The following is a 27,328-nucleotide window of genomic DNA, read 5'->3' as shown; positions in this document are numbered from 1 at the left end:
CCTCTCCAGCAGCTGGCCTTGCAGTGTTTGTGGCATTTGGAGGGACGTTTGTGCCCTGAGGCTCTGTTTGCTGGGTTGTGTGGTGCACAGCAGCACAGCAGAGCCAGGGGGAAATAGCTGACCCCTTTTGAGAAGGGTTTGGTGATGAGTCAAGAGAGGGACGTGCAGGGTTTTTCTCCTTTATAGGGGATGGAGCGTGTGACGGCGTTAAACCCCGCAGCAGGGAGAAACGTGTGCACCAGCAGCACTTCCATCCCACCACCTGAGCTGCTTTAGTTCATTCATACCTTTGTTGTTCTTGCACCTTCCTGCCTCTGCCAGTCCCTTCCCAGCTCAGCTTTACACCTCAGCATTCCTGTTAAAAACCTGTCTCCAAACACTTGCTCTCGGATACGGGAAAACCAAGGGTGTGGTTTTGCACCCAGGAATCCCCAGGCTGGAGAGGAGCCTTCTGGGGATCATCAGGCTGCTGGAGGAGGATTAGGGATGGAGGCGCTGTAAACCTGAAGGAATTTGAAAGCCATGCTTTAATTTAAGAGGAATGTCCTTTTGTTCTCCAAAGGATGGGCCTTGCTCCAAAGGTGTTCAGGTGCAGTAACTGCTACCAGATGGGCTGTGAAAAGCAGCACAAACAGGTGGTGAGGACAACAACTGCAGACTTTCATTTCCTTGTCAGCCTCTCCCTGTGCCTCACATACCCCCTGCAGAAGAGAGGGATAAGGGGAGCTGTCACATTTGTACATGGCAAAAGGAGTGACTGTTGAGTGGGTGTTCTCCATCTGTACATAGCAGGTCAAGCCCTGGCACTCTCAGTGGTGACACTCACCTGGGCCAAGCTGTGCAGGGATGAACTTAGAATATGATTCCCTAGCTTGTGCATTTTTATGGATTCAGGGATCAATACACTTTAATGCTGACATGATTCTTGGCTCAGGTCCCCCCAGGGTAACGTGGATTTTTTTGGTGGCACCTCATACATGCTGGCGTGATCCGGATGTGTTGATTAATTTCTGAGTAAATGCAAACCAGGTACAAAGCAATACATGCTCTTATGGGTGGTTGTTCAACACCTTGCTGGGCTCAGCCAGGCTAGGAGGATGCTGCAGAGGGCACAGCTGCTCCTCACTAGCAGCGTCCAAGAGTGTGCTCTTACCCCAGAGAGCTGTGTTACGTCCCAGTCAGAGCAGTCCTTGGAAACTGAAGCAGAGAGAACAGGGCTTTGTGATATTTTGCCATCAGAAAGGTTTTCTGGGATTGTGAGGAATGGGGAGATGCATTTTGGGGTTTTTTTGCTGCTTTTTAGAGATAAGAAAGCTGAGACCTGGGGTTGCTTAAGAGATCTGGCCCAAGTCTTACACAGTAGAACTGAAAAAGGAATGCTTGAGGTTGGTGCACTTTCCACCTCCTCTTCCCTGGGGACTAACCCAGCGTGGTTGATGTGTGGGGTTAAAACTGTGCAAGCCCCTTCCTAAGCCCTTTCCCTCTTGAAACCATCGAGGTCCTTCACCCCGTGGCTGTGGGCTCGTGGCTTTCTCACTTTTCACATCCCCAATTGTCTCTTCCAGATGATCAGCTGAACTCAGAAGAGAAGAAGAAAAGAAAGCAGAGGAGGAACAGGACTACCTTCAACAGCAGCCAGCTGCAGGCACTAGAGAGGGTCTTTGAGAGGACTCACTACCCCGATGCTTTCGTACGGGAAGACCTTGCACGCAGAGTCAACCTCACTGAAGCCAGAGTTCAGGTAACCCCACACCTGGGCACACCTCACCTGGGGCATCATTGGGCCACTCCAGAGTTCAGGTAACCCCACACCTGGGCACACCTCACCTGGGGCATCATTGGGCCACTCCAGCAAGGCAGCAGAAATCCTTGGGGTCTGTGTGGCACACGAGGGTCACCAAGATCCTGGCTCCACCGTGCCTTGAGGGAGACTGCCAGGCCTGACCTGCCCCCCTATTCACCACCTGCCCACTCAGGTGTGTCCATATGGCCAAGATGTTGGATGCTCAGGCTGCTGATGTTACCTTGAGCTCTTAGCTTGCAGGCCCTACCCTTCTGCAGGTGAAAGCAGACCATGGAACACGGACAGTACTGCCAGGTCTTGCTGCCACCTCTTGCATTTGGAGGGTTCCCAGGTGAAGGGAGGAATGATGAATCTGACTCCATGTTCTTAGAAGGCTAACTTATTAAGATACTATATTATGTTAAAGAATTCTATACTAAAACTATACTAAAGAAGACTAAACTATACTAAAGAATACAGAAAGGATACATACAGAAGGCTAAAAGATATGAAAAAAGACTCGTGACTCTTTCCAGAGCCCTGACACAGCTTGGCCATAATTAGCCAGTAAGTCAAAACAATTCCCATGAAACCAATGAAACAAGCACATGTTGGATAATCTCCAACCACAGTGCAAAGCAGCAAAGCACTGGAGAAGCAAATGAGATAATATTGTTTTTCTCTGAGGCTTCTCAGCTTCCCAGGAGAGAAATCCTGGGCAAAGGGATTTTTCCAGAAAATATGATTGCCACAGCCCTCGGCACGGGACACACCCGTGTCCCTCAGCCAGCCCCTCACCTTGATCAGAGCAGGCACCAGGGTTCTCCCATCCTTAGGGTTCCCAGGGACAGCCTGGGAAGCAGCCAGCTTTGGGAATGGGGATGGGGATGTGGCCAGTGGCAGAGCAGGTGTGATGGTGGGTGGCCCTGTGCTGTCCCCCTGCAGGTGTGGTTCCAGAACCGCAGAGCCAAGTTCCGCCGGAACGAGCGCGCCATGCTGGCCAGCAAGAACGCCTCCCTGCTCAAATCCTACTCCGGGGACGTGGCGGCCGTGGAGCAGCCCATCGTACCCCGGCCCGCCCCCAGAGCCACCGACTACCTGTCCTGGGGCACCGCCTCGCCCTACAGGTGAGGGAGGGACCGGGGGGCAGGGAACCAGGGGGTGGGTGAGGGAGAAAGTGAGGGAGGGAGGGAGGGAGTGGGTCAGTGAGTGAGGGAGGGAGTGAGTGAGTGAGTGAGTGAGTGAGTGAGTGAGTGAGTGAGTGAGTGAGTGAGTGAGTGAGTGAGTGAGTGAGTGAGTGAGTCAGTGAGTCAGTGAGTGAGTGAGTGAGTCAGTGAGTCAGTGAGTGAGTGAGTCAGTGAGTCAGTGAGTCAGTGAATGGGTGAGTGAGTGAGTGAGTGAGCGAGTGAGTCAGTGAGTGGGTGAGTGACTGAGTGACTGAGTGACAGTGGGTAAATGGGTGAGTGAGAGTGAGTGACTGAGTGAGTGAGTAATTGAGTGAGTGAGAGTGGGTGAGTGAGTGAGTGACAGTGAGTGAGAGTAGGTGAGTGACTGAATGAGTGAGTCGGTGAGTGAGAGTGGGTGAGTGAGAGTGGGTCAGTCAGTAAGTAATTGAGAGAGTGAGTGGATGAGTAGGTGGGTGAGTGAGTGACTGAGTGACTGACTGCCTGAGTAACTGAGTGACTGACTGACTGACTGAGTGACTGAGTGACTGTCTGACTGACTGACTGACTGAGTGACTGTCTGACTGACTGAGTGACTGCCTGACTGAGTGACTGTCTGACTGCCTGACTGACTGCCTGAGTGACTGACTGACTGAGTGACTGCCTGACTGACTGCCTGAGTGACTGACTGAGTGACTGACTGAGTGACTGTCTGAGTGACTGTCTGAGTGACTGACTGAGTGACTGACTGACCCCACTGCACCACCCCAAAAGTGGCCCTCAGACAGCTCTGCTGTATGCACAGCTGGAGGATACAGCAGTCTGACCATCCCATTGGTTCTCCTCACCTGTTCCCACCCCATTTATTGTATTTGGGGTGCCCCCAGACACAGGAAGGAATGATGAATCTGACTCCATGTTCTCAGAAGGCTAATTTAGTATTTTATGATACCATATTATAGTAAAGAATACTAAACTAAACCATACTAAAGAATACAGAAAAGATACTTACTGACTGCTAAAAAGATAATAATGAAAGCTCCTGACTCTCTCCAGAGCCCTGACACAGCCTGGCCCTGATTGGCCAAAGAGTGAAAACAACTCCCAGCAGAATGCAATGGAACAATCACCTGTGGGTGAGAAATCTCCAAACACACACCAAAGCAGCAAAACACAGGGGAAGCAAATCAGATAATTATTGTTTTCCTTTTTCCCTGAGGTTTCTCAGCTTCCCAGAAGAGAAATCCTGGGCAAAGGATTTTTCAGAAAATGTGAATGTGACACCATCTCATTGCCAGTTTTGCAGTGCGGTCCCAGCTCAGTGTTGTTGTGTCTTTCTGGCAGCTTCTGGGAGTTTCTCTCTGCAATTCAGGGAATTTCTAGAGAGGCTCAGGTAGAAATGCATGGAAACAGAAGGTTTTCCTCAGTTTATAGCAAGGAGGAAACCTTTCCATGGGGCACAGATCCAGGGGAGGGGGCTCAGAGCACTCGGGGAGGCTCAGCCAGCACACAGTGGCCAGAAGAGGGAGTTCTGTGTCTGTGCCACTGCTGGGGATGCCAGCAGGGGCTGGGAGCTCACTCCATCCCCGTGCAGCATTCTCAGCACCGGGCTGGTGAGCAGATTCTTTCATGGCCTGAGCACAGGTGTGTGTGAACACTGCACTGGGCTCAGCCTGCACGAAGGGCCAGGTGACAGAGCACAGTGCAGCACCTCCTGGATGGCAGGAAGGGAGCATGGATGTGACAAGGCCAGGCTCAGAGCGTCTGGGATGTCTGTGCACATCACAGCACTCCCTGTCCTCTCCGTGCCATCGCTGGCTCTGCAGGAGCTGGGTGTGGACACAAGCTCCACAGGATGTGTTGGTTTGTGGGGAGCCAGCTGGCTCACAGGCAGTTAAAAATGAGCTTGGAGGGTGTTTTTTAGCACAGTGGCTTCATTGTTGGTCAGGACCACGAAGCCTTTGGCTGGATTTCTTCCTGTTCATCTGGCCTGGTCACTGCCAGCTTCCCACTGCCTTCCAGGAGCCACACCATGCTCAGGACCTCTCTTGCTAGGTCACCTTGACCCTCCTTTTGCTGCAAGCATTGTTTGCACAGCAAGAGCTGCAGACACATGGTCTGGTCTTCCTGCTTGTTGCTTCAGGTCTGTGGGGTCCTCCTCACCCACCCTGGATGTCCAGAAGAACAGTCATAGACCCAGCCACTGCAGAAAAGGGAAAGGATGCTTTTGGTGGCCACCAGCTTCATCTTAGAAATTGCCATTATCCTTTGGATTCTTTCTGATGGCTGCTCTCTCTCAAAATCCCTCTTTTATGGATTAAGGCTCTCTCCCTGTGCAGTGTTCCTTGCTGTAGCATTCTGGGGAGGTGAGATAGGGAAGGGGAGTGAGTTCCTTCCCCAGCCCAGTGGGACTGCACTGCTCACAGTACCAGACCCCTACTCAATGCTTGTGGCTTATTTCCACCTCTCACACTTTCAAAAAGAGATCATCCTTCCTTGAGATGATGTTGATGGGCTTCATAATCCCTGCTAGAACACCCTGCAGAGGTAACTCCCAAGGGCACCTGGGAAGGGCTGTCTGAGGTCACTTGGAGCACTTGGGATGTGCTGATGAGAAGAGGGGAGAAGGGACAGCCCTTAGAGATGGTTTCCAGGCCCCAGCTCCAGGCTGTGCCTGGGCAGGATGCAGAGACACACCTTCCCCTTGTCTTCTCTGCAGCCAAGATGTTTCAGCAAAGGCATTTGCAGCTCACACCTCAGAGCAGGCTGCAGTGGCAGAGGAGCAGAGCAGCTGCTTTCCACACTGTGGGGTGCCCAGGACCCTCAGACACTCTGTGCTCCCTGGGCTTTCTGATCCTTCTGATCATCATTGATCTGAAAGGGCTTTGCAGTAAGGTCATTCAGATATTCAAAGAGTGAAACCCTGCAGCCATGGGGAGTGTCTGCATGGCCCCCTGCCCATCTTCCCAGCAGGGCTGTAGCAGCCCCTGATTAACAGCCACTCCTGGGGAGGGCCCAGAGCAGCGTGGCCAGGGCTGGCTTCCCTCTCAGATCTGGGAAAAGTTTTCAGTCCCTGTGTTTATTCTCCAAATACACTCAGCCACAGGTCAGCCAAAGATCTATTTGCAGATCTCTGTCACACAGACAGCCAAGTAGATACTATTCTTTTTTTTTTTTTTTCAAAGTTGAGAGATGTTTTATTTAGGCATTTTTTAGCCTAGGTTCCTAAGAAAACAAGACTGGCAGCCCACACTTCCCACTCCAGCAACCTTTGGCTCCACAGGCCACTGAGAACCTTACTTGAAAGAAGGATTTCAGGCCTCAGAAACAGGATGCTCCTCTGTGTTTCATGAAAGCTGAGTGGAGGAAGGAGATTTTTCTCTGCCTGGATGGGGTGGAGGGAGTGGGCAGCAGGGTGACTTCAACCCTTGTTAGACCCTGGAGAGTCTCTGGAGCTGTGGCCTCAAGCTGTTCTGGTGTTTGGACACAGCCTTCTTGTGCCCTGCTCCTGCTGGAATAATTTGCTGAAAGGAAGTACTTCTAGAGATTTTTGGTTTAGCAGGGATTTCCCTTGGCAGCAGGAAGGGAAACCACCTTCCCCACACCTCTGGGGAGCTGGGAGCCAGAGGCTCCCTGGAGTTTCAGCCCAAACTTGGCCAGCAACCTGGATTTGAAGGGGACAGTTTACAGCCCTGACTGAAAACTCCTGTTTTATCTAGTGTAGGGTACCCTTGAAGGTCTCCAGATTTCTTCCAGCTCAAAAAGCTCTCCAGATTTGTTTCCAGCTCATGGGGGAGATGCACCCTGTGGAAGCAGATGGGCATGGGGGGTTAAGTAGCCACCACCTTTAGACCTTGTGGAGCTTTGCACCCTCCTGCAGGGGGTGAGGAGAGCAACCAGCCCAGCCATGGAGAGGGAATGGGGGGTGCAGCTGGTTGAGAAGAGCTCCAGAAACAGAAAGAGCACATCCACACCTGCTGGCTGCTGGTGAAATGCAGATATTCCCTGCTCTGGGTCTCCTGCAGCCTGAGGATTCACACAGCACCGAGGGGCAGATAAACTGCTGGCAGATAACCTTCCAGAAGGTCAGAAGGTGTTTCTGGAGGATTTCAGGAGTATTTCTGACCTTCTGGGAGGTCAGAAATACCAGCAGCACCTCGGGGTGAGCAGGCACAGCTCCAGCCTGGCTCTGTGCAGCAGGTGCCCTGTCCCTGCAGGGAGATTTGCTGTTGCATTTTTTCCAGTGCTGGAAAAAATTTCCTTAAAAAAAAAAATATATATAAAGGAAAAAACAAAAAGGCAAAAAAAGCCCAGCCCATCTTGGTGTTCTGGTGTGTGGAGGGAGCAGAGGATTTCCCAGCTGTGAGCCACCCGGGCAGGCAGATGGGAAAGGTCAGCACCAGAGCTGAGCTGGCCTCCAGCAGAGCATTTGGGGGTTCCTCCTGAGCCCTCTGTGTTCACTGGGCACCTCCACTTCATGTGGTGCCTCTCAGCTGCTTGTGATCTGTGGAGCCATGTAAAGGAAGGGCAGCAGGTCAAATGCTCTGCTGGGTTTTGGGGAGCTGGCAGAGGCAGCTGCTTTTCACAGAAACCCATGGGACACATGGATTAAACAAGTTCTCTAGCGGTCTGGAAAGCAGCTTTGCAGATTTTTTGGTAGGATAAGAAAGGAGTTGGAGATCTTTGTTCAGCCTCTGCTGTCAGAAGTGATGTTTTTCATGAATAAAGTCGCAGTTTGAAGGGAGACAAAGTGGTTCATGTTTTGGATTTCTTCCTTCAGCCTTTAGGACACGCTCTTTATAATCAGCTGAAGTTTTGAGGGGGGAAAAAATGTAGAAATTTTCATTCCAAAAGGCTGAAACAAGAAAAACATCACAATTGTTGAAAGGGGTTTTTCCCAGAGTGTTTCTTTAATGTAACATGTGTTTCAGAAGTGACGTGATTTCACAGGCTGTAAAACCAGCAATTGGTCTCATCAAAAAGACACTGCTTCCAGTGGGAATACTTTTAAGGACAATGGTCTAACTGGCAGGCTGACCTCATTGCAAACCTTTTTTTGGGTTAGAAAATAGGAAGTGGGAATTTTTCCCGTTGACTTCAACCAGCTTTGGGGCTGGGTACGTGAAGAGCAGTGGAAAGATTTGCTAAATAAAGGGGAGTGGTGACTCCCTGCTGACAGCACTCCAGGAGGACATCCCACAGGTATGGAAAAAACCAGGATTTAGGCTCTGCTGTGGTTTGGAGGCCACGTCTGACGTGATGTTTCTCTTTCCATCCCTCAGTGCCATGGCCACCTACTCTGCCACGTGTACCAACGCCAGCCCAGCACAGGGCATGAACATGGCCAACAGTATTGCCAACCTGAGACTGAAGGCAAAGGAATATAGTTTACAGAGGAATCAGGTGCCCACAGTCAATTAACAGCTGGGGGCAGCTGCCTTGCAGAAGGAGAAGACACAAGAGCACCCGTCCTGCTTTGCAACTTGTCTGTGCTGAAAGAAAAAAAGAAATCAAAAGAGAACAATAACAAAAAAAAAACCCACAATAAAAATAAAAAAGAAAAAAAAAAAAAGGAAAAAAAAAGAAGAAGAAAAAAAAGCCATCCCTCACCCAGAACTGAACACGGGGAGCAAACAGAACCTGTGAGTGATCAGGTTCCTCCTTCCTTTTGGGATAATGCCACCGTTTTTTATTTTCTTGTTATCGTCGGGTTTATTGCTTCTGCTCAATATACTGCGAGCTTCTTCAGTAAAGGACAGTCTCACCCTTGCTGGTTTCCATTGTTGTGAGGGACTGCAAAAAGAAACCTCTGCCAGGCTCAGCCCACGGACCAGTCCCAGCACCAGCACACTGAGATACAAAGCTTGCTCCTCTCCCCGCTGCCCCAGCTCACCCTAGAAGAAGAATTTGTTTGGTCACCAATTTCCATGACACCCACCCAACCCTCATCCCTCCAGTCCCCCTCGTGCCACAGAGGCAGCACGTTCCTCTCAGTCTGCCTGATAGTGCAGCAAGATGGATTCCTGCTGTCTGAGCTGCCTGGAAAAACCTCCCTGGGCTCTGCAGAGCTCCATTGTTGGGCTGAGTATTCCCTGCCCTGCTGCCTCAAAAAGCCAAAGAAGAGAGCAAAGCCACCGTGGGTGTGTGAGCAGGGGGATCTCTCTGTAGTGCCAAGATCAGGACTGTCAGGACACTCCTTTCTATGCCTTACAGTTTGTGCCACAGGGAAAGGCATTGTCCAGATGCATTTGTTTTATATATACTGTATATATTTATATATATAAGATAATACATGCAAGCTTGGTTGGTGTTTTTTATTAAACAAAATAAAACCCGTTGAAAGCGTTCAGGATGTTGGTGCTGCATCCAGGTGGAGCTGTGCATTGAAATTCCAGCCACAGCCTCTCTCAGCCTTGGCAGAGCTCTTCCCTGCAGCCTTGGGCAGCTCTGGGAAAGGCAGCTCGTGTCCCCCCGTGAGGAACCCCAGAGAAGTGGTGCTGGAGGGAGCCCCACTCCTTTCTGCAGATTTTCCCCATGGGCACAGAACACAACAAGGGGCTCCTGTGCAGCCAGGCTGGTTCTTGTGGCTTTTGGGATATCCCCAGGGAAATCCCTCTGGGCACAAGTGATGTCTCAGCAGGGAGCATCCCACCAAAGATCCCTCAGCACTGCTCAGTAAGGCTTGGTCCATACCCTTACCCATTTCCCCTGCCTGCTGTCCTCCCTCTGGGCTCTGGAGACCTAATTAGCACCTCATTCATTCATCTCCACGAAGAGCAGAGGAGATGCAGCCCATAAAGGCATTTCTTCCACACAAAACATCCTGAGGAAATCAGGATCTTTCTCATTGCTGGCATTCCTGCCTCTCGTGTGTGGGGGAGGAAGGAAGGGGTTGATTGGTGACAAATAGCACTTGTGACAAATAAAGAGCACTTGTGTCCAACCTGAGATGGACCATGCCATGGAAGAGCCCCACTGGAGGCAGCAGAGCTTCTCCATGGTCCAGGCTGGACCATCAGGGAAGGAGAATGAAGCTCAGCCATGAGGAATATTTCTGGTGGAGTGGCTTGGGTCTCCAGCCTGGTGTTTGCTGCAGACACACTGGGCATGTGTAGATGTCTGCCAGTGGGCTCTGATAGTCTGAAACAGCATGGTGCAGGAAATGAGGAATAAATCTCTTTAAAGTGCAAGTGAAAATTAAACTGGCAAACGATGAATGGAAATCCAGCTAAAATATTTGAGCTAGCACAAGGAAGAAAGCCCCAAATCCAAACTGGAGTAAGTTGTGCCTGTAAGTTGTGCCTCCAAACTGGAGTAAGTTGTGATTGTATGCATTGCTGCTGGATTTTTCTTTTTTCCCCTCCCTGTGGGGGTATTTTTGAGGGGAAAAAACCCTAATATTGATCAGGACAAAAAGCTGAAAGTCACAGGCAGAACCAGGGAAAGGGAGGCAGGGGGAGTACTGTGCTTTGAGAAATCCATCATGTTCTGTTTGATCCCTTTCCTTGGCCACCTGCAGGCTGGAGAACCTCACATGTGTAAACCAGAATATTTCTATCCTGTACAGAGCAGGTCCAGCTCCTCGAGCCGAGTGATCACCTTGGAGATCTCAGGCTGCACTTGAACCTGACTCCTGCTTCCTGTGCCTACACAGGCACACAAGAATTGGTCAGGAAGGACCCAGTGCCTCTGAATATCATCACTCAAAGGCTGAACTGGGTGTTGAGTACCCTGAGCTGGCTCTCTCCACTCCCCCTGCCTTGCTGCTCTCCTCCAGATCCCATCCCCATCCCAGCAGTGCCAGCAGCCTGGGTGGGTTCCCCTCTGCTGGCCTGGGAGCTCACCCTGGAGTTTCAGCTCTTTCCTTCCGGCCTGTGGCTTTCCCCCAGGCTTTGCTCAGCCTTTCTGCAGTAGAAAAACCACCCTGAGCAGCTTTTGGTGCTGTCTGTGTAGGGACACCACTTTCTGAGGTTATCAAGGGAGTGTGAAGCTCCTGCTGCTCCATGACCCAGCCGTGGGCTGAGATCTCCATCCCCACGCTGGGATGGTCACATCAAGGGGCTCACAAATGCCAGTGCAAGCCCTTGTTCAGCCTCTTCATTTTATCTGGAGTGTCTGGCATGGAGCTGCTCCTGCAGGGAGGCTGTGGGAGCTTCTGCCCCTCCAGTTTGAGCTGGGTCTTGCCTTGGGTCAGGCTGCTTGGTCAGGGGTGCCCCCACAGCTGACTGGGCTGTTGTCAGTTCAGATAAGACCTTGACATCCCCAATATTGCTTTGTTGACATGGATTTACTAGCCAGAGCCCAGCTGGATGAACAGACAGCTCCTGGGGTTTGTTTGGTAATTGCTGATGGCCTCAGCCAAAAGACAGCGACTCCTCGTCCATCAAGCCAAAGTGAAATGTTACAATTGTGTTTAATCTGTATTTTATTAAACCCTGTAAATATATGTGCAAATCAAGGGCCTTTTCCTCAAAGAGTGGAGTTCTCCAGGGTTTCAGCAGATTTCCAGTTGGAGCTCTGGGAAGTTGCCATGGTTACCACAGTTATCATTAAGTTTGGGTACCATTCAGAGGAGAAAATGTGTCTTCAAGCATTTTCCTCTTGCCTGCTCTGTATGAGCACTGTTTTCTCAGGCTCCCCCTCTCTCAGCAGAGAAATAGGTGACTGGTTCCCTCAAAGGGGGAGTTTTGTGCATGGCAGGGATGGATGATTGACATGGCACGGGATTTCCATCCTGTAAATTATCTCTTGCTTTGTGATGTAAAATGTACAGTGTTTGCACTAGAATAGAAGTGACCATTTCCAATAAAAGGGGGAAGAGACTCCTCAATCCTTTCCATGAGCTGCCACACCTGTGTCATGTGTTGCTGCCCCCGGGGTGTCCTGCAGTGTTGGCTGGGGCTGGGAACTCTCTGGAGCCTTCTAGGGGGGAACAGGAGCCCGTGGAGCTGGGCTTGGGGTCAGGCAGCTGCAAGGCAGGAAACACCCACACAGCCTTCTCCTGGAAGAGGTGGAGTTCAGGAGGGATGGAGACACACCTGTGGCTTTGTCCCAGCTCCTCACACCCCTCCAGGCTGGTGAGACACCAGGTGGGGCTGAATGTGGGGAACAGGGAAGGGAATTGAGGGAGGGAGAGATGGACATTCCCCTCTGGGTGCTGGGGATGGCTGACCAGCAGGGAGGGAGGGAGGGAGAGCAGCAAATGAAGAGGAAAACCAGGGTTGAGTCCCATCCCTGTGCAGGAGTGAGCAGAGCTGGGCTCAGCAGGGAGATCCCTCCCTCCCAACAAGGCAGAAGGAGCTCAGAGGCTCATCAGGGCTAATTAGTGAAGGCTGTTAAAGCAGGGGTGGGAGTGATGCTGGTTTTGTCTCCTGAAGATGGGGAGCTGGGCTGGGTGGAGTTGGTGGGCTGTGCTCCAGTGCTGGGGGGCTTCTGCAGCTTCCCTTCTTGGTCAGTAAATTCTGAATTCAGATTTCAGACAACTGCTAGGAAGCTGTGGCTGGCTTGGCATCTTATTTCCCTGCTGGTCTGGCTTCTGAGCCTCCCTGGGCAGATAAACTTCCCCAGAGAGACCCTTGGGATTAAGGGGAGATGGGTATCTCTGCAAGGCCCTCAGCACTCAGCCAGGCTTGCATTCCTTGGAAAGCTGATTATTCCCTCCTCTGAAGCTGAAATAATAATAACAATAATAATAATAATAATAATAATAATAATAATAATAATAATAATATCACCCTCTTGCTTATTATTTCTTTTTGCCAAACAAGCAGGCTTGTAAACAGCATGGCTTCCCAGTGGATTTAGAGGCTGGAGTGGTTTGGAGTGAGTTGAAACAAGCCTGGGTGCCCATGCAGACCTGGCAGGGTGTGGCAGCCTCCCCTCGCCCTGCAGGTGTCTCCTGGACATGCACTGCACCCCTGAGCTGCTCCAGAGCAAAGCCACATCTCCTGCTCACCCTCGGGGACAGCAAAGTGTCCCCATGACTGAGGGCTTTGGGGTTCTCCCTTCCCCTTCCTGCCCCTCCAGTGTGAGCAGGGGCAGCTCCCAGCAGCTGCTCTGGGTCTCTGCAGCCTGGCTCTGGGCTCACCTCCCTGTCTTTCCCACCAGGTGTTTTTGTGCCCCTCAGCTGCTTGGGATACCCCTGACTTTTTGTCATCCTCTCATGCTGGCAGTGCAGCCAGCTGTGGCCCAAGGGGGTCCCTCTGTGTCTCTGCCTGTGCCTCAGGTGGGATGGAATCCCCTGGAGCAGCGAATTTCAGGGGAGCAGAAGGGGTGGGGATGCCCAGGAGGAGCTGTGTGTCCCAACAGCAGAGGTTCCACAGGGGCAGAGTGCACTCAGGGGGGCTCAGAAATGAGATCTTGCAGAAAGTTCCTCTGGGAGGGAAGGCAGGCAGGGCAGCAGGGACTTTTGGGGGCTGGAGGGGAGTCTGTGCTGTGTCCAAACCTTCTGATGGCTGCTGGGGGCAGGAGGGATCAGAGGACCCTGGCTGGGAGAGCTCTGGCAAGGCTGGGGCATCATCCTGAGCCAGGTGCTGGCTCTGGAATGACACAGAAAGGTCTTTGGAAGGAGTGGCCCCTTCCAAGGTGGGGCTGGGAGATGGCTGTGCCTTGTCCTGCCCTGCAGCCTCCCAGGGCACCCCTTGGAGTCCTGAGGGCACTGCTGGGATGGGCCCGAGGTCTCCAGCTGTGAAGACAAAGCTCAAGTGGCAATGGTGGGGCTGGACATCTCTGTGCCATGGCAGGGAGGGGGGCTCTGGGAGCTCCCAGCAGCCTGAAGGATGATAAATGGCAGCCAGCACCTTATGGTGTCTCATTCCTTTTTTTAAAATAACTTTTTGAAGCTCAGAGTTGCTCTCTTCAGTGTCCTGGCCAAAAGCTGCTCTCTGTCTGCTGCAGTCCCTCAGCAGGCTGGACAGACACTCTTTGCCTCCTGCCTCTGCCTGTCCCAGCTGTGCCAGATGTTGCCTCAGGTTTGAGCTTTTCTATTTTTCAGGTTCTGTGCTGCTTTAGTCTGTGGGTCTGGGCTTCATATGAGGGGATGGTGAGCTCTGTGCACAGAGCAGGGAGACAAAACAATTCCTGCTCCAGCTGGGCACCAAGGACAAATGATCCAAATCTCAGCCCAAGAGCACAAACAACGTGGGCTGGAGAGAGAAAAACAAGCAGGATGGGACTGCATGGGCTGGAGCTGGGATGGGACAATTAACTCCAATATGCAAATGGAGCAGAACTGATAAAAGTGAGAGACCCCATGACCTGCTGTCCATTTTGGGACCATTTTGGTCCCTCTTGGGTGCAGCCCTGGCTGGGCTCTTGTGCTTCCCAAGGTGGATCCATTGAGGAGATCCTTTTAATAAATCCCTGCTTTATTCTTTAGCTCTGTCTGGTCTCTGTTCTGGGTCAGCCTGCACAAGCTCCATCAGGTCCATCCCCATCTGGAAGGAGGGGACTCCCCCAGTTTGTGGGAGGGCACCCCCAGAAGAGCCCAGCAGGGCAGCAGAACTGGTGTCTGGAGCTGGGCCCTCCTCAGCTGCCCCCTGGGTTGGTGTGGCTGAGCTGGGGCTGGTCCTGCTCCAGACCTGGGAGCTGAACCATTTTCCAGGCAGCCCCATCACCTCCTCCCTTGCCTCAGCAGAGAGATGTGAGTCTTGGAGATCCAGCCCCCTCAGGGGACTGGGATATCTTGGAGGAGAGCTGAGCTCTTTGCTCATCTGGATGGGACAGGGAGCCAGGGAACTCTGCCACGTGCCCCCTCCCCTGCTGCCTCCCACCAGCATCTTGTGGGAATGTTCAGCCCATCCTTGCAGGGGTGGGACAGCAGCCCCTCCCCAAACTGGCTGCAGCACCAAGACCTCCTGGACCACGTTTTGAGTCCTTATCTGAGAGGTCAGTACAGCTCCCCAGGCTGGCAGATGATTTGTTGCTGTGGCTGAAGGCTGTATCTAGAGCTGGTTGAAAAATGGAGTTTCTTTTCCTGTGGCAGCTTCCAAGATTTACATATTTGACTTTGTCCCAGATCAGGCTGGGGAGTGGAAATCTCTAAAAATACTGCAAGGAAAAATGCAAATATGCACAGGCAAGGCAGAAGAGCTGACACAGTAGATTTGGGGGCCTTGCTGAACGTGGAACATGTTGAGCTTTTGGAACAAAAGCACCCCAAGGAAACTTGGATTTCAGTGATGTCTGTGCCCCCAGGGAAGGCTCCTGAGCCTGGCAGGACCTGGCAGGGCTGGTTCCTCTGCTCTGGGCCAGCTCTGGTGTCTCCTGTGAGTGCCCAGTGAGCCCTGGGGCAGCCCAGGGGATGGATCTCCCCAGGAATGGTGTGCATGGACCAAACAGCTTGGCAAACCCAAGGACAGCCCACATCCCTGCTCCATCGTGGCTCTGTAAGGCCATGACGACCTCCCAGTGCCCTCCAGGCTGAACCTCAGGGTGGGAAGAGCAGAATCCCAGGAGAATGGGCTGCCCCAAAGCACAGGGGCCGTGGTGAATGTGCCAACTGCTTCTTTTGGCAATGCACACACCTCCTTTGTTTGGTTTTTTTTTTTTACAAACCATTTGTCAAGGTGGGGTTTCACCAAAGCAGATTTTCAGAGGTAGGTGGGAGCAATCCTTCCAGTGCAGGGGCTGGCCTGTCACAGAGCCCCAAGGTCCTGGTGCAGCACTGCTGCCTCTGCCACAGCACAGGCTGAGCTCTCCCCCCTCACTCTGCAGCTGTGGCCAACCTCCCTTTACCCAGCCCAGCTTGCTGGCCAAATGTGGCATCCAGGAATAATAAATAGCAATGATCTGTCTCTGATTTCACCTCCATTTTTTCAGTGAGGAATGGCTGAGTGGAGGAGAAGCAGCTGCTGCTGGTGGTGGTGGGGGGGAGGGCAGGGTGGCTTCTCCAGGGTTTGTTGTTTTAATCATGGCCTGAGTGAAAAGGACAGCTTGAAGATGGAATATCTGCTGAAAGGAAACTCTAACTCTGGGTGACTCCACTTAGCCCCATGCCTATGAAGAACTCATTTTTCTGCAGTGCCCAGCACAACCCAGCCCTGCTCTTCCCCCAAAATGCACCAAAATGTGCATTTTTGGGGCACACAGGGCATCATCTCACACCCTGATGGTGCTGGGATTGGTCTGGGGAGCTGTGGATGGATGGGCAGCAAAGAATTCTGTCAGCAATGGTCACCCCACCAGTCTGGGGCTCCTGCACATGCTCTGCCATGGCACAGAGGGGGTTAAACATTCCACGATGTTGCAGGGCTGCTCCAACTGCTGCATCTTGTATCCAAGCACCAGGAAAATGGGGGAGAGCAGTTAAAAATAGCACCTTCCAACCTTCCTGCAAAATAAATAAATAAATAAATAAATAAATAATAAATGTTCTCATGTGCTCTGCTGGCTGCAGCTGGTGTTATGAAACAAAACATTCCCCATCAATTATTAGCCTTGGAGCCTGGGCTGTGATGCTGTTTATTGTAACAAGAGTGGTTATCAAGAATGGAACAGAGAAAATCAGCAAAGTTATGACCCTCCTAATTTAAAAAAAAAACACATTGAAGGCTGCTCATGGTGGCAGGAGGGGGGCTCTGCTTCCCTTGCCTAAAGTGAATTTTGTTGCATTGTGCTGGCTTTGATTTTTTGTTTCCTCCCTGCTGAACAATAAAGCTGATTTCTCTCTGAGGTTTTTGTTCACCTTTCCTTGTTAAAAAAAAAAAAAAAAAAAAAAAAAAAAAAAAAAAAAAAAAAAAAAAAAGCAAAACCACCAGCAATGAACTGGGAGGAATTGTTAAGACAAGGGGAAAATTATTTTCCTGGCCAAAAAATAGACTGAACAAAGACATCCAAAATCTTTCAAGAGAATATTGAACATGTGAAAAACGCCTCCAAAACTCCTGTGCACTCAGATGTTCCTGTTCCAGTGAGTTCTAGCAGCTTATTTGATGCTTTGGTTTTTTTCCTGGGATGGATATTATCAAGGTGTGGGTCATTGAAAAAGCAAAGCTGGCAGACCCTGGTGTGTGCTGGCCAGGACGGCAGCAGGGCTGGCCTGGCCTGGCACAGGAGCACACTTGGTTATCAGTGGCCATCCCCATGAAAAGCAGGAGCTGGGAGCAGTGGGCTGTGTCCCCTGTGATCCCAGGGAGCCCCTGCTGCTGCCAGAGCCTGCTCAGAGCAGCTGCTCTGAGAGCTGGGCAGCAGGGAGGGAGGTTTTTAACTTTTTGATACCCTTTCAGTGCTTTTCTTCGGTCACATTCATTGGAGGTGTGCATTGCTCTGCTCCATCTCTCTCCATCTCAGGAGTGCCTGTGTCCATCCTGATGTTCCATGGATGTATCCACTCTCAAAACAGAGCTTTTTTCCCCTCCCAGCTGAGTGAAGGACATCTGAGCATCTGGAGAACTCTGCAAGAAGCAAATACTGCTCAAGCCAAAGAACTGAGCAGAGTGGCCAGGACATGTCCTGCTCTCCTCTTGATGAGGCTGAATTGCTCATGGTGCTGCTCCTCAGGGGAAAACCTGTGCTGCTGTTGGCACCAACAAAGACCAAGCTCATCCTGGGAACTGCCAGGAGTGAAACACCCAAAGCTCATTTGATTCCCATCGAGCCTGCCCTGCTTTATCCAGTCTCAGTGGGAGCTGGAGAGCCAAGGTGGTGCTGATCCTGCAGTCCCAGTGCTCTGCTCTGGAGCCTTGTTTCTCCCTCCAGCACCTGCTCCTTGGAATACCCCTCACTTGAGGAAGTGGTTTTGATCACATGGATCTTGCTGGTGATGTCTGCCCAGGCTGAGATCCAGGAGGGAGCAATTTCAACCCAAAGAGGTTTCTCTTAGGAAGGACATTTCCTGTTGGAGCTTCAAGGAAAGCAGAGGGAAATCTCTCCTGGACTTGCTGGGCGTGGGGATTGGTTCCTCACCAGCACTCCCTGGGAAAGCCCAGGCACAGGGGACCTGAAAAGCCACCTGAATTTCCTGAATTTCTGTTTGTTTGTGATGCAGCTTGTCCCAAACTCTTGCAGCTTGCTGTGACAACATCTGGGGCACTTCTGGTGCTCCCTTCTCCATCTCTTGGGTGTCCTGTAGCCCCACTGCTGTTTCCTGGCTTTCATTCCCTCCTCCAGACATTCTGCTGTTCCTTTAGGCTCTCCCTGGAGCTGCCTGGGACCCTTGGCAGGGAAGCAGCACAGTCCAAGTGCTTGGCACCTTCCAGAGCTGGGTCCCTGCCTGCCCTTCCCTGCCTGTCTCAGGGAGCACATTCCAAAACACCCCCAGGCAGCTCCCCCAGCCCTCAGTTTTATTAATGAGGATAATTAATAGGCAGGGCAGTGTTTTATTAATGGGGCAGTGTGTCAGCCCTCCAGGACTGAGCCTGTCCCAGGGGCTGTCCTTGGGCAGGAAGGTGCCACGATCTCCGTGTCCCTGGTGGCACCTCCTGCCACCCTGCCTCTGGCAGCCCCTATAAATCCCCCTCTGGCTGCTGAGAGGACACAAATCTACCCCAAACATGCTTACCAAACATGATTGCATTTCTGAGCCACGGATCCCCCATCAGCTCTGGGAAATGGCTGGGCCTGTGGAGCTGAACCAGCCAAGAAATCCACTTTAAAAAGTCATCAGTTACACCAAACCAGCTCATTTTATTCACTGGGCAAAGCAACAGCTCATTGTACTTCATTGGTGCAAAGCAATTAATGTCAGTAATTAATTGCTAAGAGTTTACAACAAATTATTAAGGCACAGATCCCCTGACTGCAAATATCCCTTTGGTGTCTATTTTATTGTTTTCCATGCCTACAGCCTTGCTTTCTTCCTTGCTATGGATAAACTCCTATTTTATTTAAACCACACACCTATAATCTTAGTTAGATTATCCAATTTTGGAAGATTTTTTTCATGGCCTCAGGTCTAATGTAAAAAAAAAAAAAAAGCACAGAAACTCTAAAATTCTCAGCACCCAGGGTTCCAAAGGCTGGGATTTGTGCAGGGTCCTGGCTCAGTGCCTGGAGCTGGGGTGCCCCCAGGAAGGTGTGGGAGGCTGGAGCTGCCTGGGAGGGCTGGAAGGACAGAGGTCAAACAGCAGCTCCTGGAGGGAAGCTGGGAATGGGCTCAGGGGGGACATGGGGACATGGGGACAGGGGTGGAGCTGCCTGGAAGGAACAGCACGAGTGGGAGCCACCAAAGTGTCACCTGCTGCTGGTGGCTGTGGTGGGAACCTGGGGTCAGGAGGGGCTGAGAGCCTGGGGGGCACCCAGCAGGGCAGGGGAAGGGGTGTGGGGCAGGGCTGGGCTCTGTCCCCTCCCTGGGCTGGGCTCTGTCCCCTCCTCTGAGCTCTGCTGTGTCCCCTCTCTGGGCTCTGTCCCCTCTCTCTGAGCTGTGTCCCCTCTCTGGGCTCTGTCCCCTCTCTCTGGGCTGTGTCCCCTCTCTGGGCTCTGTCCCCTCTCTCTGAGCTCTGTCCCCTCTCTCTGGGCTCTGTCCCCTCTCTCTGAGCTCTGTCCCCTCTCTCTGGCTGTGTCCCCTCTCTGGGCTGTGTCCCCTCTCTCTCTCTGGGCTGTGTCCCCTCTCTCTGGGCTGTGTCCCCTCTCTCTCTGGGCTGTGTCCCCTCTCTCTGAGTTCTGTTCCCTCTCTGGCTCTGCCATGAGGACAGGGCTGACCTCAGGTCCCTGAAGTGTCACCAGGCTGTCCCTGAGGAGATGCTGTGTCCCCCACAGGAGAGCTGCTGGCACTGCTGATGAATTCCCCTGGGATTTGCAGGGGCTGGAATGCTGCTGGAGGGAAGGAGCCCTTTCCCAGCCCAGGCTGCTCTTTCCCCATTTGTGCAGCCATGTCCCCTCCTGTCCCTGCTCTCTGGCTCCTGGCTGACACTGCTTGTGCAGGTCCCCAGCTCACAGCAGAAGCTGCATCCCCCAATCCCTGCTTCCCAGGGCTCTGTGCTTTCCTCCCAGGTGCTTTCAGCCCAAAAGGGTGAAATCCCCACATGGCCAGGGGGGGATTGAGCCAGTCTGGAGTGTGTTGTGGTGTTGGTGAGGGTTCTCAGGACAGGCTGAGAGATGAGAATTGACTCCAAGCTCTCAGAAGGCTGATATATGATATGATATGATATGATATGATATGAATGATATGATATGATATGATATGATATGATATGATATGAGATGATATGATATTAATTATATTATATTATATTATATTCTATTATATTATATTATATTCTCTTATCTTATATTATTATCTTCTCATTCTCTTCTATTATATTCTCTTATAGTATCTTATATTCTATCTCTTATCTTAATTATCTTATATTCTCTCATGTTCAATTATATTATATATGTTAACTTATATTATCTATCATCTATATCATATCTATAGTCTTATATCATATTATATTATATCATATCATATTCTATTATATTATATATAAATTAAATTATTTATATATATTATATTATAATATAATATATTATATTATATTAATTATATTATATTATATTAATTATATTATATATTCATTATATTATATTACATTACATTACATGATATTAAATTATATAAAATATATCATATCATATTCTAAAGCCATACTAAGGAAAGAGAAAGGATCCATCAGGAGGCTGGACAAGAATGATCACACAAACCTGTGACAGACCCGAGTGCCGACACAGCTGGGCTGGGATTGGCCATTGAGTTAAAACAATTCACGTGCTGAGTGAACAATTCTCCCAGTCCCATTCCAGAAGAGCAAACCATGGAGAAGCTGAAGCTTCCCAGCTTCTCAAGAGAAGGAAATCCTAGCAAGGAGAGTTTTCCGTGAGATGTCCCAGTGAGAGGCGTGCTGGGGGCTTCTCTCACTCCCAGCAGTGCTTGCAGGGCTCTGTGGGTCAGGAGGAGCCTGGGGTGCTGTGGGAATCCTGCTGCTCTGGAGGTGTGGAGCAGGCTGGGTGCCCCCCTGGTCCCTTGGCGTGGCAGGCAGCCCAGCCCTTCCATCCTTCCATCCTTCCATCCTTCCATCCCAGCAGCTGCTTTAGGAGCAGAGCAGCTCTGGGGAGTTCATGTCTGCAAACCCCTGGGGAGGAGCCACCCTTTGGTGCCTCTGGTGTTGGACATCCCTGCAGGATGTGGATGCTCCTGTCCCATCCCAGGGGCTGAGCTGGTGCCAGCAGCTCTGCCCTCTGCCCTGCTGTGGCCAAGCTCTGCCTTGGGTGTCCCTGCTGCCTTTGGAGTGCTGCCCCCAGCCCGTGCTATCCCCCCCTTTCCCAGCAGCCATGAGAAACATCCTGCTCGTGGTGCTTCCAGGAGGACAAATCTGCCCTTGGGTGCTGGCAATAGCACAGGGAATGGTTTCTCATGCTCCTGCTGGGGCCAGGGCTTCTGCTGTGGCCCATTGCCATGCTGGGATGGCCCCAGCAGGGACAGAGGCATCTCACTCTGTGAATTAATTAGAATTAATTAATTATTTCATTATACTGTACTACTCTATGCATCTAAAACTGGATCTGGCAAGCACTCACACACACACCTGGCTCTGACTGGCCAAGGAAACAAAACATCCTCACTGTGGGTAAACAATCTCCACATTGCATTCTACTTTGGCACAAACACAGGCACAGCAAGTGATAAGAATTGCATTTTCTTTCTCTGAGGTTCAGAGAATGTGACATCCAGAAACATTCTTGGGAAGAGTTGTGCCTTGCTTTTCTCTGGGGAGAGAAATGTGGGGCTGCAGGGGCTGCTGGCAGCTCCAGGTGCTGTGGGGAGCAGCCCTTTCCTCTGGGAAGGCAGAGGGAGGGTCCCTGGGCCTGTTCTGGATGTGCCAGAGGAATCCTGGATCCCCCACTGACCTCCAGCTCAGTGCTCAACAACTGCTGCTGGTGGATTCTGCCCTTTTCTGAGAGGTGTTTTAAAAACTTTTATTCCATTTTCAGTCTCAAGTGAAGGGTGAGACCATACAGGTGTTATAATTCACACCATCACAATCAGAAGCCAATTAATTCTTAATTACAATACACTAGAAGTGTTTCTTGGCCTATCAGCTTTTGCTGTAGATGCCTTAAAGCCAATCATCTAAAATTACCCCTCGTGGGTCCTACTACAATGCATCTTTCATAGTTCTATTTCTCCAAAGTATCCAGTCTTATTTCCAAAACCATCCTTTGAAACTTGTTTCTGGTTCCATTTCTCTCTCAGCAATGTCTGTCCCATCCCATGGCATTTCTAAATCAGCATTTCTCACCTCAAGGTTTGCCCAGTTCTGAGGCTGCCCTGTGCCCTTCCAGGCTGGCACAGAGGGAAAACTGGCAGGGGGAAGAGGAGGGGGATTTCCTATTCCCATATGGAAACAGGGCCATCCAGAGGGAGCTGTACCCTATGGGTCACCCTGTCCCCAGCCCTTGGGGGGAATGTGCCACCAGAGCTGGCTCGTGGAAATTTCAGCCCTGAAGTCAAACATGATTTGGAAGCTGGTGACAAACAGAATCTATTCTTGCAGTGGGCTTGTTTAAAATGTTTCCCCCTCATCCCCTTGCAAAGGCAGTGATTGGAAAGGGGTCCCTGCCCTGCCAGGGCATTGCTTCCTTCATTCCATCCCGCCCTGCTCCTGGGGGCTGCTGGAGGAGCTGGTACCCAGACAGGAGCCTGCAGGTGAAGCAGGGAGGGGGATGCTGGGTGTCTGCTCCATGCTGGGCATGGGGTGGGATTTGGGGCTGAACTAAGAGGTTTCCCCCCAGCCCAACCCCCAGAGCTCTGGCCTGGCTCAGCAGCACAGCTGTGGGCACAGAAAGCTGGGCATGCCCTGGATCCCTGTGCCCAGGAGCTGGGGGAAGAGAGGAGAAACCAGCCCTGCTGAAATAAATGAGCCTGGGGCTGCTCCCCCCTGTGCCACCCTGGCTGCAGCTGGGCCCTTGGGGACAGGAGATGGTTATGTCACCAAAATGCTGCTCATTAACCTGTGATTAATTCACACAATCACTGGGTTGGAAGAGACCTCCAAGATCATCGAGTCCAGCCCAGCCCCAACACCTCAACTCAACCCTGGCACCCAGTGCCACATCCAGGCTTGGTTAAACACCCCCAGGGATGGGGACTCCACCACCTCCCTGGGCAGAACATTCCAGAACTTTATCACCTTTTATCACCAAGGGAAATATAGGCTGGATATTAGGAAAAAGTAAAAAACTTTTCCCTGCTATCCAAGCTGTATTTCCCTTGGTGCAGCTGCAGGCTGTGAGCTCTGGTTCTGTCAGTGCTGCTGCAGACAGAGCCCAGCCCCAGCTGAGCACAGGCACCTTTCAGGAGCTGTCAGAGTGATGGGGTCACCCCTGAGCCTCCTTTTCTCCAGGCTGAGCACCCCCAGATCCCTCAGGGCTTCCTCTCAGGGTTTGTGTTCCCAGCCCCTCTCCAGCCTCGCTGTCCCCTCTGAGTGCCTCAGAGTCCTTCCCAAAGTGAGGAACAGCTCTCAGGGAGTGCCCTCAGCAGTGCCAAGGACAGGAATGACCTCCCTGCTCCTGCTGGCCACACCACTGAGCCTCAGGGAAGAGCTGAGTTCATCCATTGAGGGTCTGAGGGACTGCTGGGCTTCACCTGCCCCAGGGAGACTCAGCTGGGCCCCCCCAAACCACACTCAGTGCTGGGAGGATGATTGCAGCCGAGGCTCAGAAATTTGTCTCCTTCCTGAGGATTTTCTTAAGCCAAACCATTCAATTCTGCACTTAATTTTGAGTAGAAGGGTTCAGTTTGACAGAATTTCTCCTGCTAGGGGTCTTTTTTCCTCTCCTTCTCGAGGACAGGGTGCCTCCCCAAGGCAGGGTGAGTGATTTTGTGGTTTTATTTTTTATTGCAGTGAGCAGCAGAGATGTGAAGGATGTGCTGGGAGGGGGCAGGAGATGCTGCAGCAGCCCTGTGGGTCCCAGCCCAAACTGGCCAGGAGGCAGGGGATGGGTCAGGGTTAGGGTTAGGTCATGGGTCAGGAGCATTCTGCCATGAGGCTGGGGGGATTTCCTACCTTAGATACACCCAAGAATTTTAGGGCTGCATCTGTCAAGGCTCCCAAAGTGCCCGGCTCTGAGTTTCCCAGGCTGCTGATCCAGGGAAATCCATCAGCAGGAGATCCTGGCTGTGAATAGAAACCACTGGCACAGAAAAGGGAGGGGGAAATATTCTTGTGAGCTCGTTGGCAGGGCATTTAAAAGCAGTTACAGGAGCAGAAATGAGTGATTGCTCACTTTGCTGTCTGCTCCCTGAGCACTTGGAGAGATTTATTGCCTGGTAGCAGAAGATCAGATCCCTTCATTCCAGATCCTGTGTGCAGCTGAGCACTAATTATGGTTAATGGTTCCACTGAAGTGGATAATTTTTTTTTTCCTAGCATGACAGCAAGAATAATATGATTTAGCAATACCCCCACAGCAAAAAAAAAAAAAGGCCAGGAACTTTTCTGAGGTTATTTCTGCAAGCTTTGCACAACAGGCAGAGCAGTGGCAAGGAGACAATGGGAAAGGGCACTGGCATGGAAAGAAATGTGTCCTGCTGATGTGGGGCTTGGGATGGGCTCAGCCAAGAGAATTGCTCATCCAGAGCTCTTGGGGCAACAAACCACAGAGGAACAGCCCCAGCAGTGCTTTCCCAGGCAGAGATATTTCTCTCCAAGGCTCCTGCTCACAGGGCAGGGAAGGGACTGGGGAGGGGGGACAGCCACAAGTCCTCTCCACCCAAAAGCTGCCAGCTCCTGCTCAGCAGGAGACAAAAATAAAAGGGCAGAACTCTGGAGGTGTGTGGAAGTGCAAGCCCCAGGGGTCTGTGCTGCACCCATTGCTGGTCCAAGTGTTCTGTTTGTACCCCCAGGAATTTGGTGCACATTTGCCTCAATCCCCACCTGCTCATTGGGACCATCTGGGAATGGGAGAGCTAAACAGGCTGGGGGTGAGCAGAGCAAATAACACAGCACAAAAACATCCCAAGAGCATTGCTTTTGGGATTAGGGGGTGTGATAGATCCAGAATACATAAATCAGCTCACAGCCCTATGGGGTAACACCCAAATACAGCCTGGAGGAAGCAATCTGCAGGGGAAATGAAGTGTGTGCTGGGGAAGCTGCTCTGGGGCAGCAGGGATTGGGCATCCTGGAAGGACAGACCCAGCTGGAAGGAGAGTGTGGATGGGAAAACCCAGATGCAAGGGGCACTTTTGGGTGATGAGAAATGGGCTTTGAAGGCAGTGCTGCTCCACCTGCTGATTCAGAGCTCCTCCCAGGGCTCCTGGCACAGCAGCAGGACAGACTGGATCATGTGTGTGATGCCAAGGCCTGTTGGAGCATCTGGACACATTTTACTTTAATTGTGTGTTAAGTAATTCCAATCCATGACTGGGAGCCATAAATATTCCCACAGTGACAGTAGGGAAGCTTTATCCAAACCCAGATCAGAGCCTGGTACAGGAGTCACAAGAGGGAGCTCGAGGTGAACTTTAGGGGTTTTTTTAAGGTGTAACTTTTTTTTTTCCCCTATACAGCAGGCCAGGAATCCCCAGTGGAAAGAAAGGTGATGCTCCTTTGGAGCAGCTTTTCCCCCAGGGTGTGAGGACCAGGCTGGACATTGTGCCACCAGGAGAGCATTGAAGGTTGCAAGAGCCCATCATCCTGCCAGCCCTCAGTCATCAGGTCATGGGAAAATCTTGGGAATTCTGGCTTTGCACCAACCTGCACCCTGGCTTATTGGATTTGCAGGGTGCCCTGATGAAGGAAGGAATGATGAATCTGACTCCATGTTCTCAGCTGGCTAATTTAGTATTTGATGATACTATATTATAGTAAAGAATATAAAGACTACAGAAAGGATACAGACAGAAGGCTAAAAAGATAATAATGAAAATTCATGGCTCTTTCCAGAGTCCCAACACAGCTTGGCACCAACTGGCCAAAGAGTGAAAACAACTCCCAGCAGAATGCAATGGAACAATCACCTGTGGGTGAACAATCTCCAAACACATTCCACATCAGCACAGCACAGGAGAAGCCAATGAGATAAGAATTGTTTTCCTTTTTTTCTGAGATTTCTCAGCTTCCCAGGAGAGAAACCCTGGGCCAAGGGGTTTTTGCAGGAAATGTGATTGCCACGCTGGGTCTCATCCCCACTGGAGGAGATGGGAGCAGAGCTGCCCCCATGGCAGTGCAGCCCTGGAGGTGCTGGGCTGTCTCCTTTTGCAGCCTTCATCCCCCTGAATGTCCCAAAACTCCTCTGCTGAAGCAAGGAGGGGATGCTTGCCTTTGATCCTGGAGCTGAATGCAGCGGTTCAAGCCATGGATGGCCACTTGTCTGTGCCCCAGGGGCCAGGAGGGGAGGGCGAGGGGTTTGCTCTGGGGTTATCCCTGGTCAGCTCCAGGGGGTTAAACCAGACCCCTCCTGCTGGGTGCCTCTCCCCCATGGACAAATGGGAAGCACAGATAATCCCCAGGGAATCTGTGATTGTTAAATCCACATTGAGCAATCTGTGATTGTTTAATCTGTGATTGTTTAATCCTGCTCGGGCAGGCGGGGCCACAAAGCATCCCGGAGCAGGTGGGTGCTAAACCTTGAGCTGCTGGTGTGCTGCTGCTGAGCAGAGGCTGTGTGTGTGCCTCCTGCAGAAAAACAGGTCAAACCTCGAAATCCCAGCCTCACCAAGACCTGAGGCCCCAGGCAAGGCTTGCACATGGGGGGCAAGGACAGTCTTTTCCCAGGGGAGGTCACTGACAGAATCCTGCTGGTGCCTTTTTGGGCTTACCTAAAGACAGAGGCCAGGCAAAATTAAGGGAATAAAAAGCTGTTATATTTATTGGAGGGCCTTCAGGGACATTTAGGGCACACAAAGCCCCCCCAGGGGCTACACCCAAAATGGATGGCAGATCATGGGTTTTCACACTTTTATAAGTTTGGTCCATTTCCATATTGGGGGTTAATTAATTCCAATTACAGCTTCAGGTAATGAAGTCATTTACCCCAAGTGTGCTCTCCCCAATTCACTTTTGTTTTACATTTCTCAGGGCCTGAGGCAGTGAGGTGTCCTTGGTTCCCAGGCCTGGAGAGGAATTGTTGTGTCTGACCAAAATGGGAAGCAGTAGCTAGCACTGTACATGGAGTTTAGAGCTAAACACTAAAGAACTGCAGGATTGCAAATAGATTAAAAATATTAAAGCTAAAATCCTAAGGCATCACTGGCAGGGTTGGAGAAGCAACCAGGGGAGCAAAGGTGTTTTATTGAAGGGAGAGTAACCCTTGGCAGGATTTCCTGTGTTTGGGAGCAGATCCCATGGCCTCTCCATGCCTGCAGCCCCTCTGGCCCCAGGAGAACTGCAAGCAGCCCATGGATGGCACATGGATGGCTGGACAGAGCTGTGCTCCTCCCAGCTGCGTTTTGTAAGGCTGGGAG

The 27,328-nt window shown here is 51.3% G+C and overlaps 2 protein-coding genes across 2 annotated transcripts in view; both read left to right on the top strand.

The window, feature by feature from the left end:
• PRRX1 (paired related homeobox 1) overlaps window positions 1–11,785 on the top strand; it is a 41,150-nt gene extending 29,365 nt beyond the window's left edge. Inside the window, exons 2-4 of the mRNA XM_030226739.2 lie at window positions 1,566–1,741; window positions 2,729–2,910; window positions 8,229–11,785. Coding sequence (XP_030082599.1) covers window positions 1,566–1,741; window positions 2,729–2,910; window positions 8,229–8,367 — 497 coding nt within the window. The 3' untranslated portion in view covers window positions 8,368–11,785. The remainder of the gene's footprint in view (window positions 1–1,565; window positions 1,742–2,728; window positions 2,911–8,228) is intronic.
• The window catches only part of LOC103823406 (dimethylaniline monooxygenase [N-oxide-forming] 4), a 215,418-nt gene that overhangs the window by 161,110 nt on the left and 26,980 nt on the right, over window positions 1–27,328 (top strand). The gene's annotated exons all lie outside the window — the stretch shown is intronic.

The sequence above is a fragment of the Serinus canaria genome, chromosome 8, assembly GCF_022539315.1.
Source record: "Serinus canaria isolate serCan28SL12 chromosome 8, serCan2020, whole genome shotgun sequence".
Classification (NCBI taxonomy): Eukaryota; Metazoa; Chordata; class Aves; order Passeriformes; family Fringillidae; genus Serinus; species Serinus canaria.
This window is presented reverse-complemented; position numbering and strand designations above follow the sequence as displayed.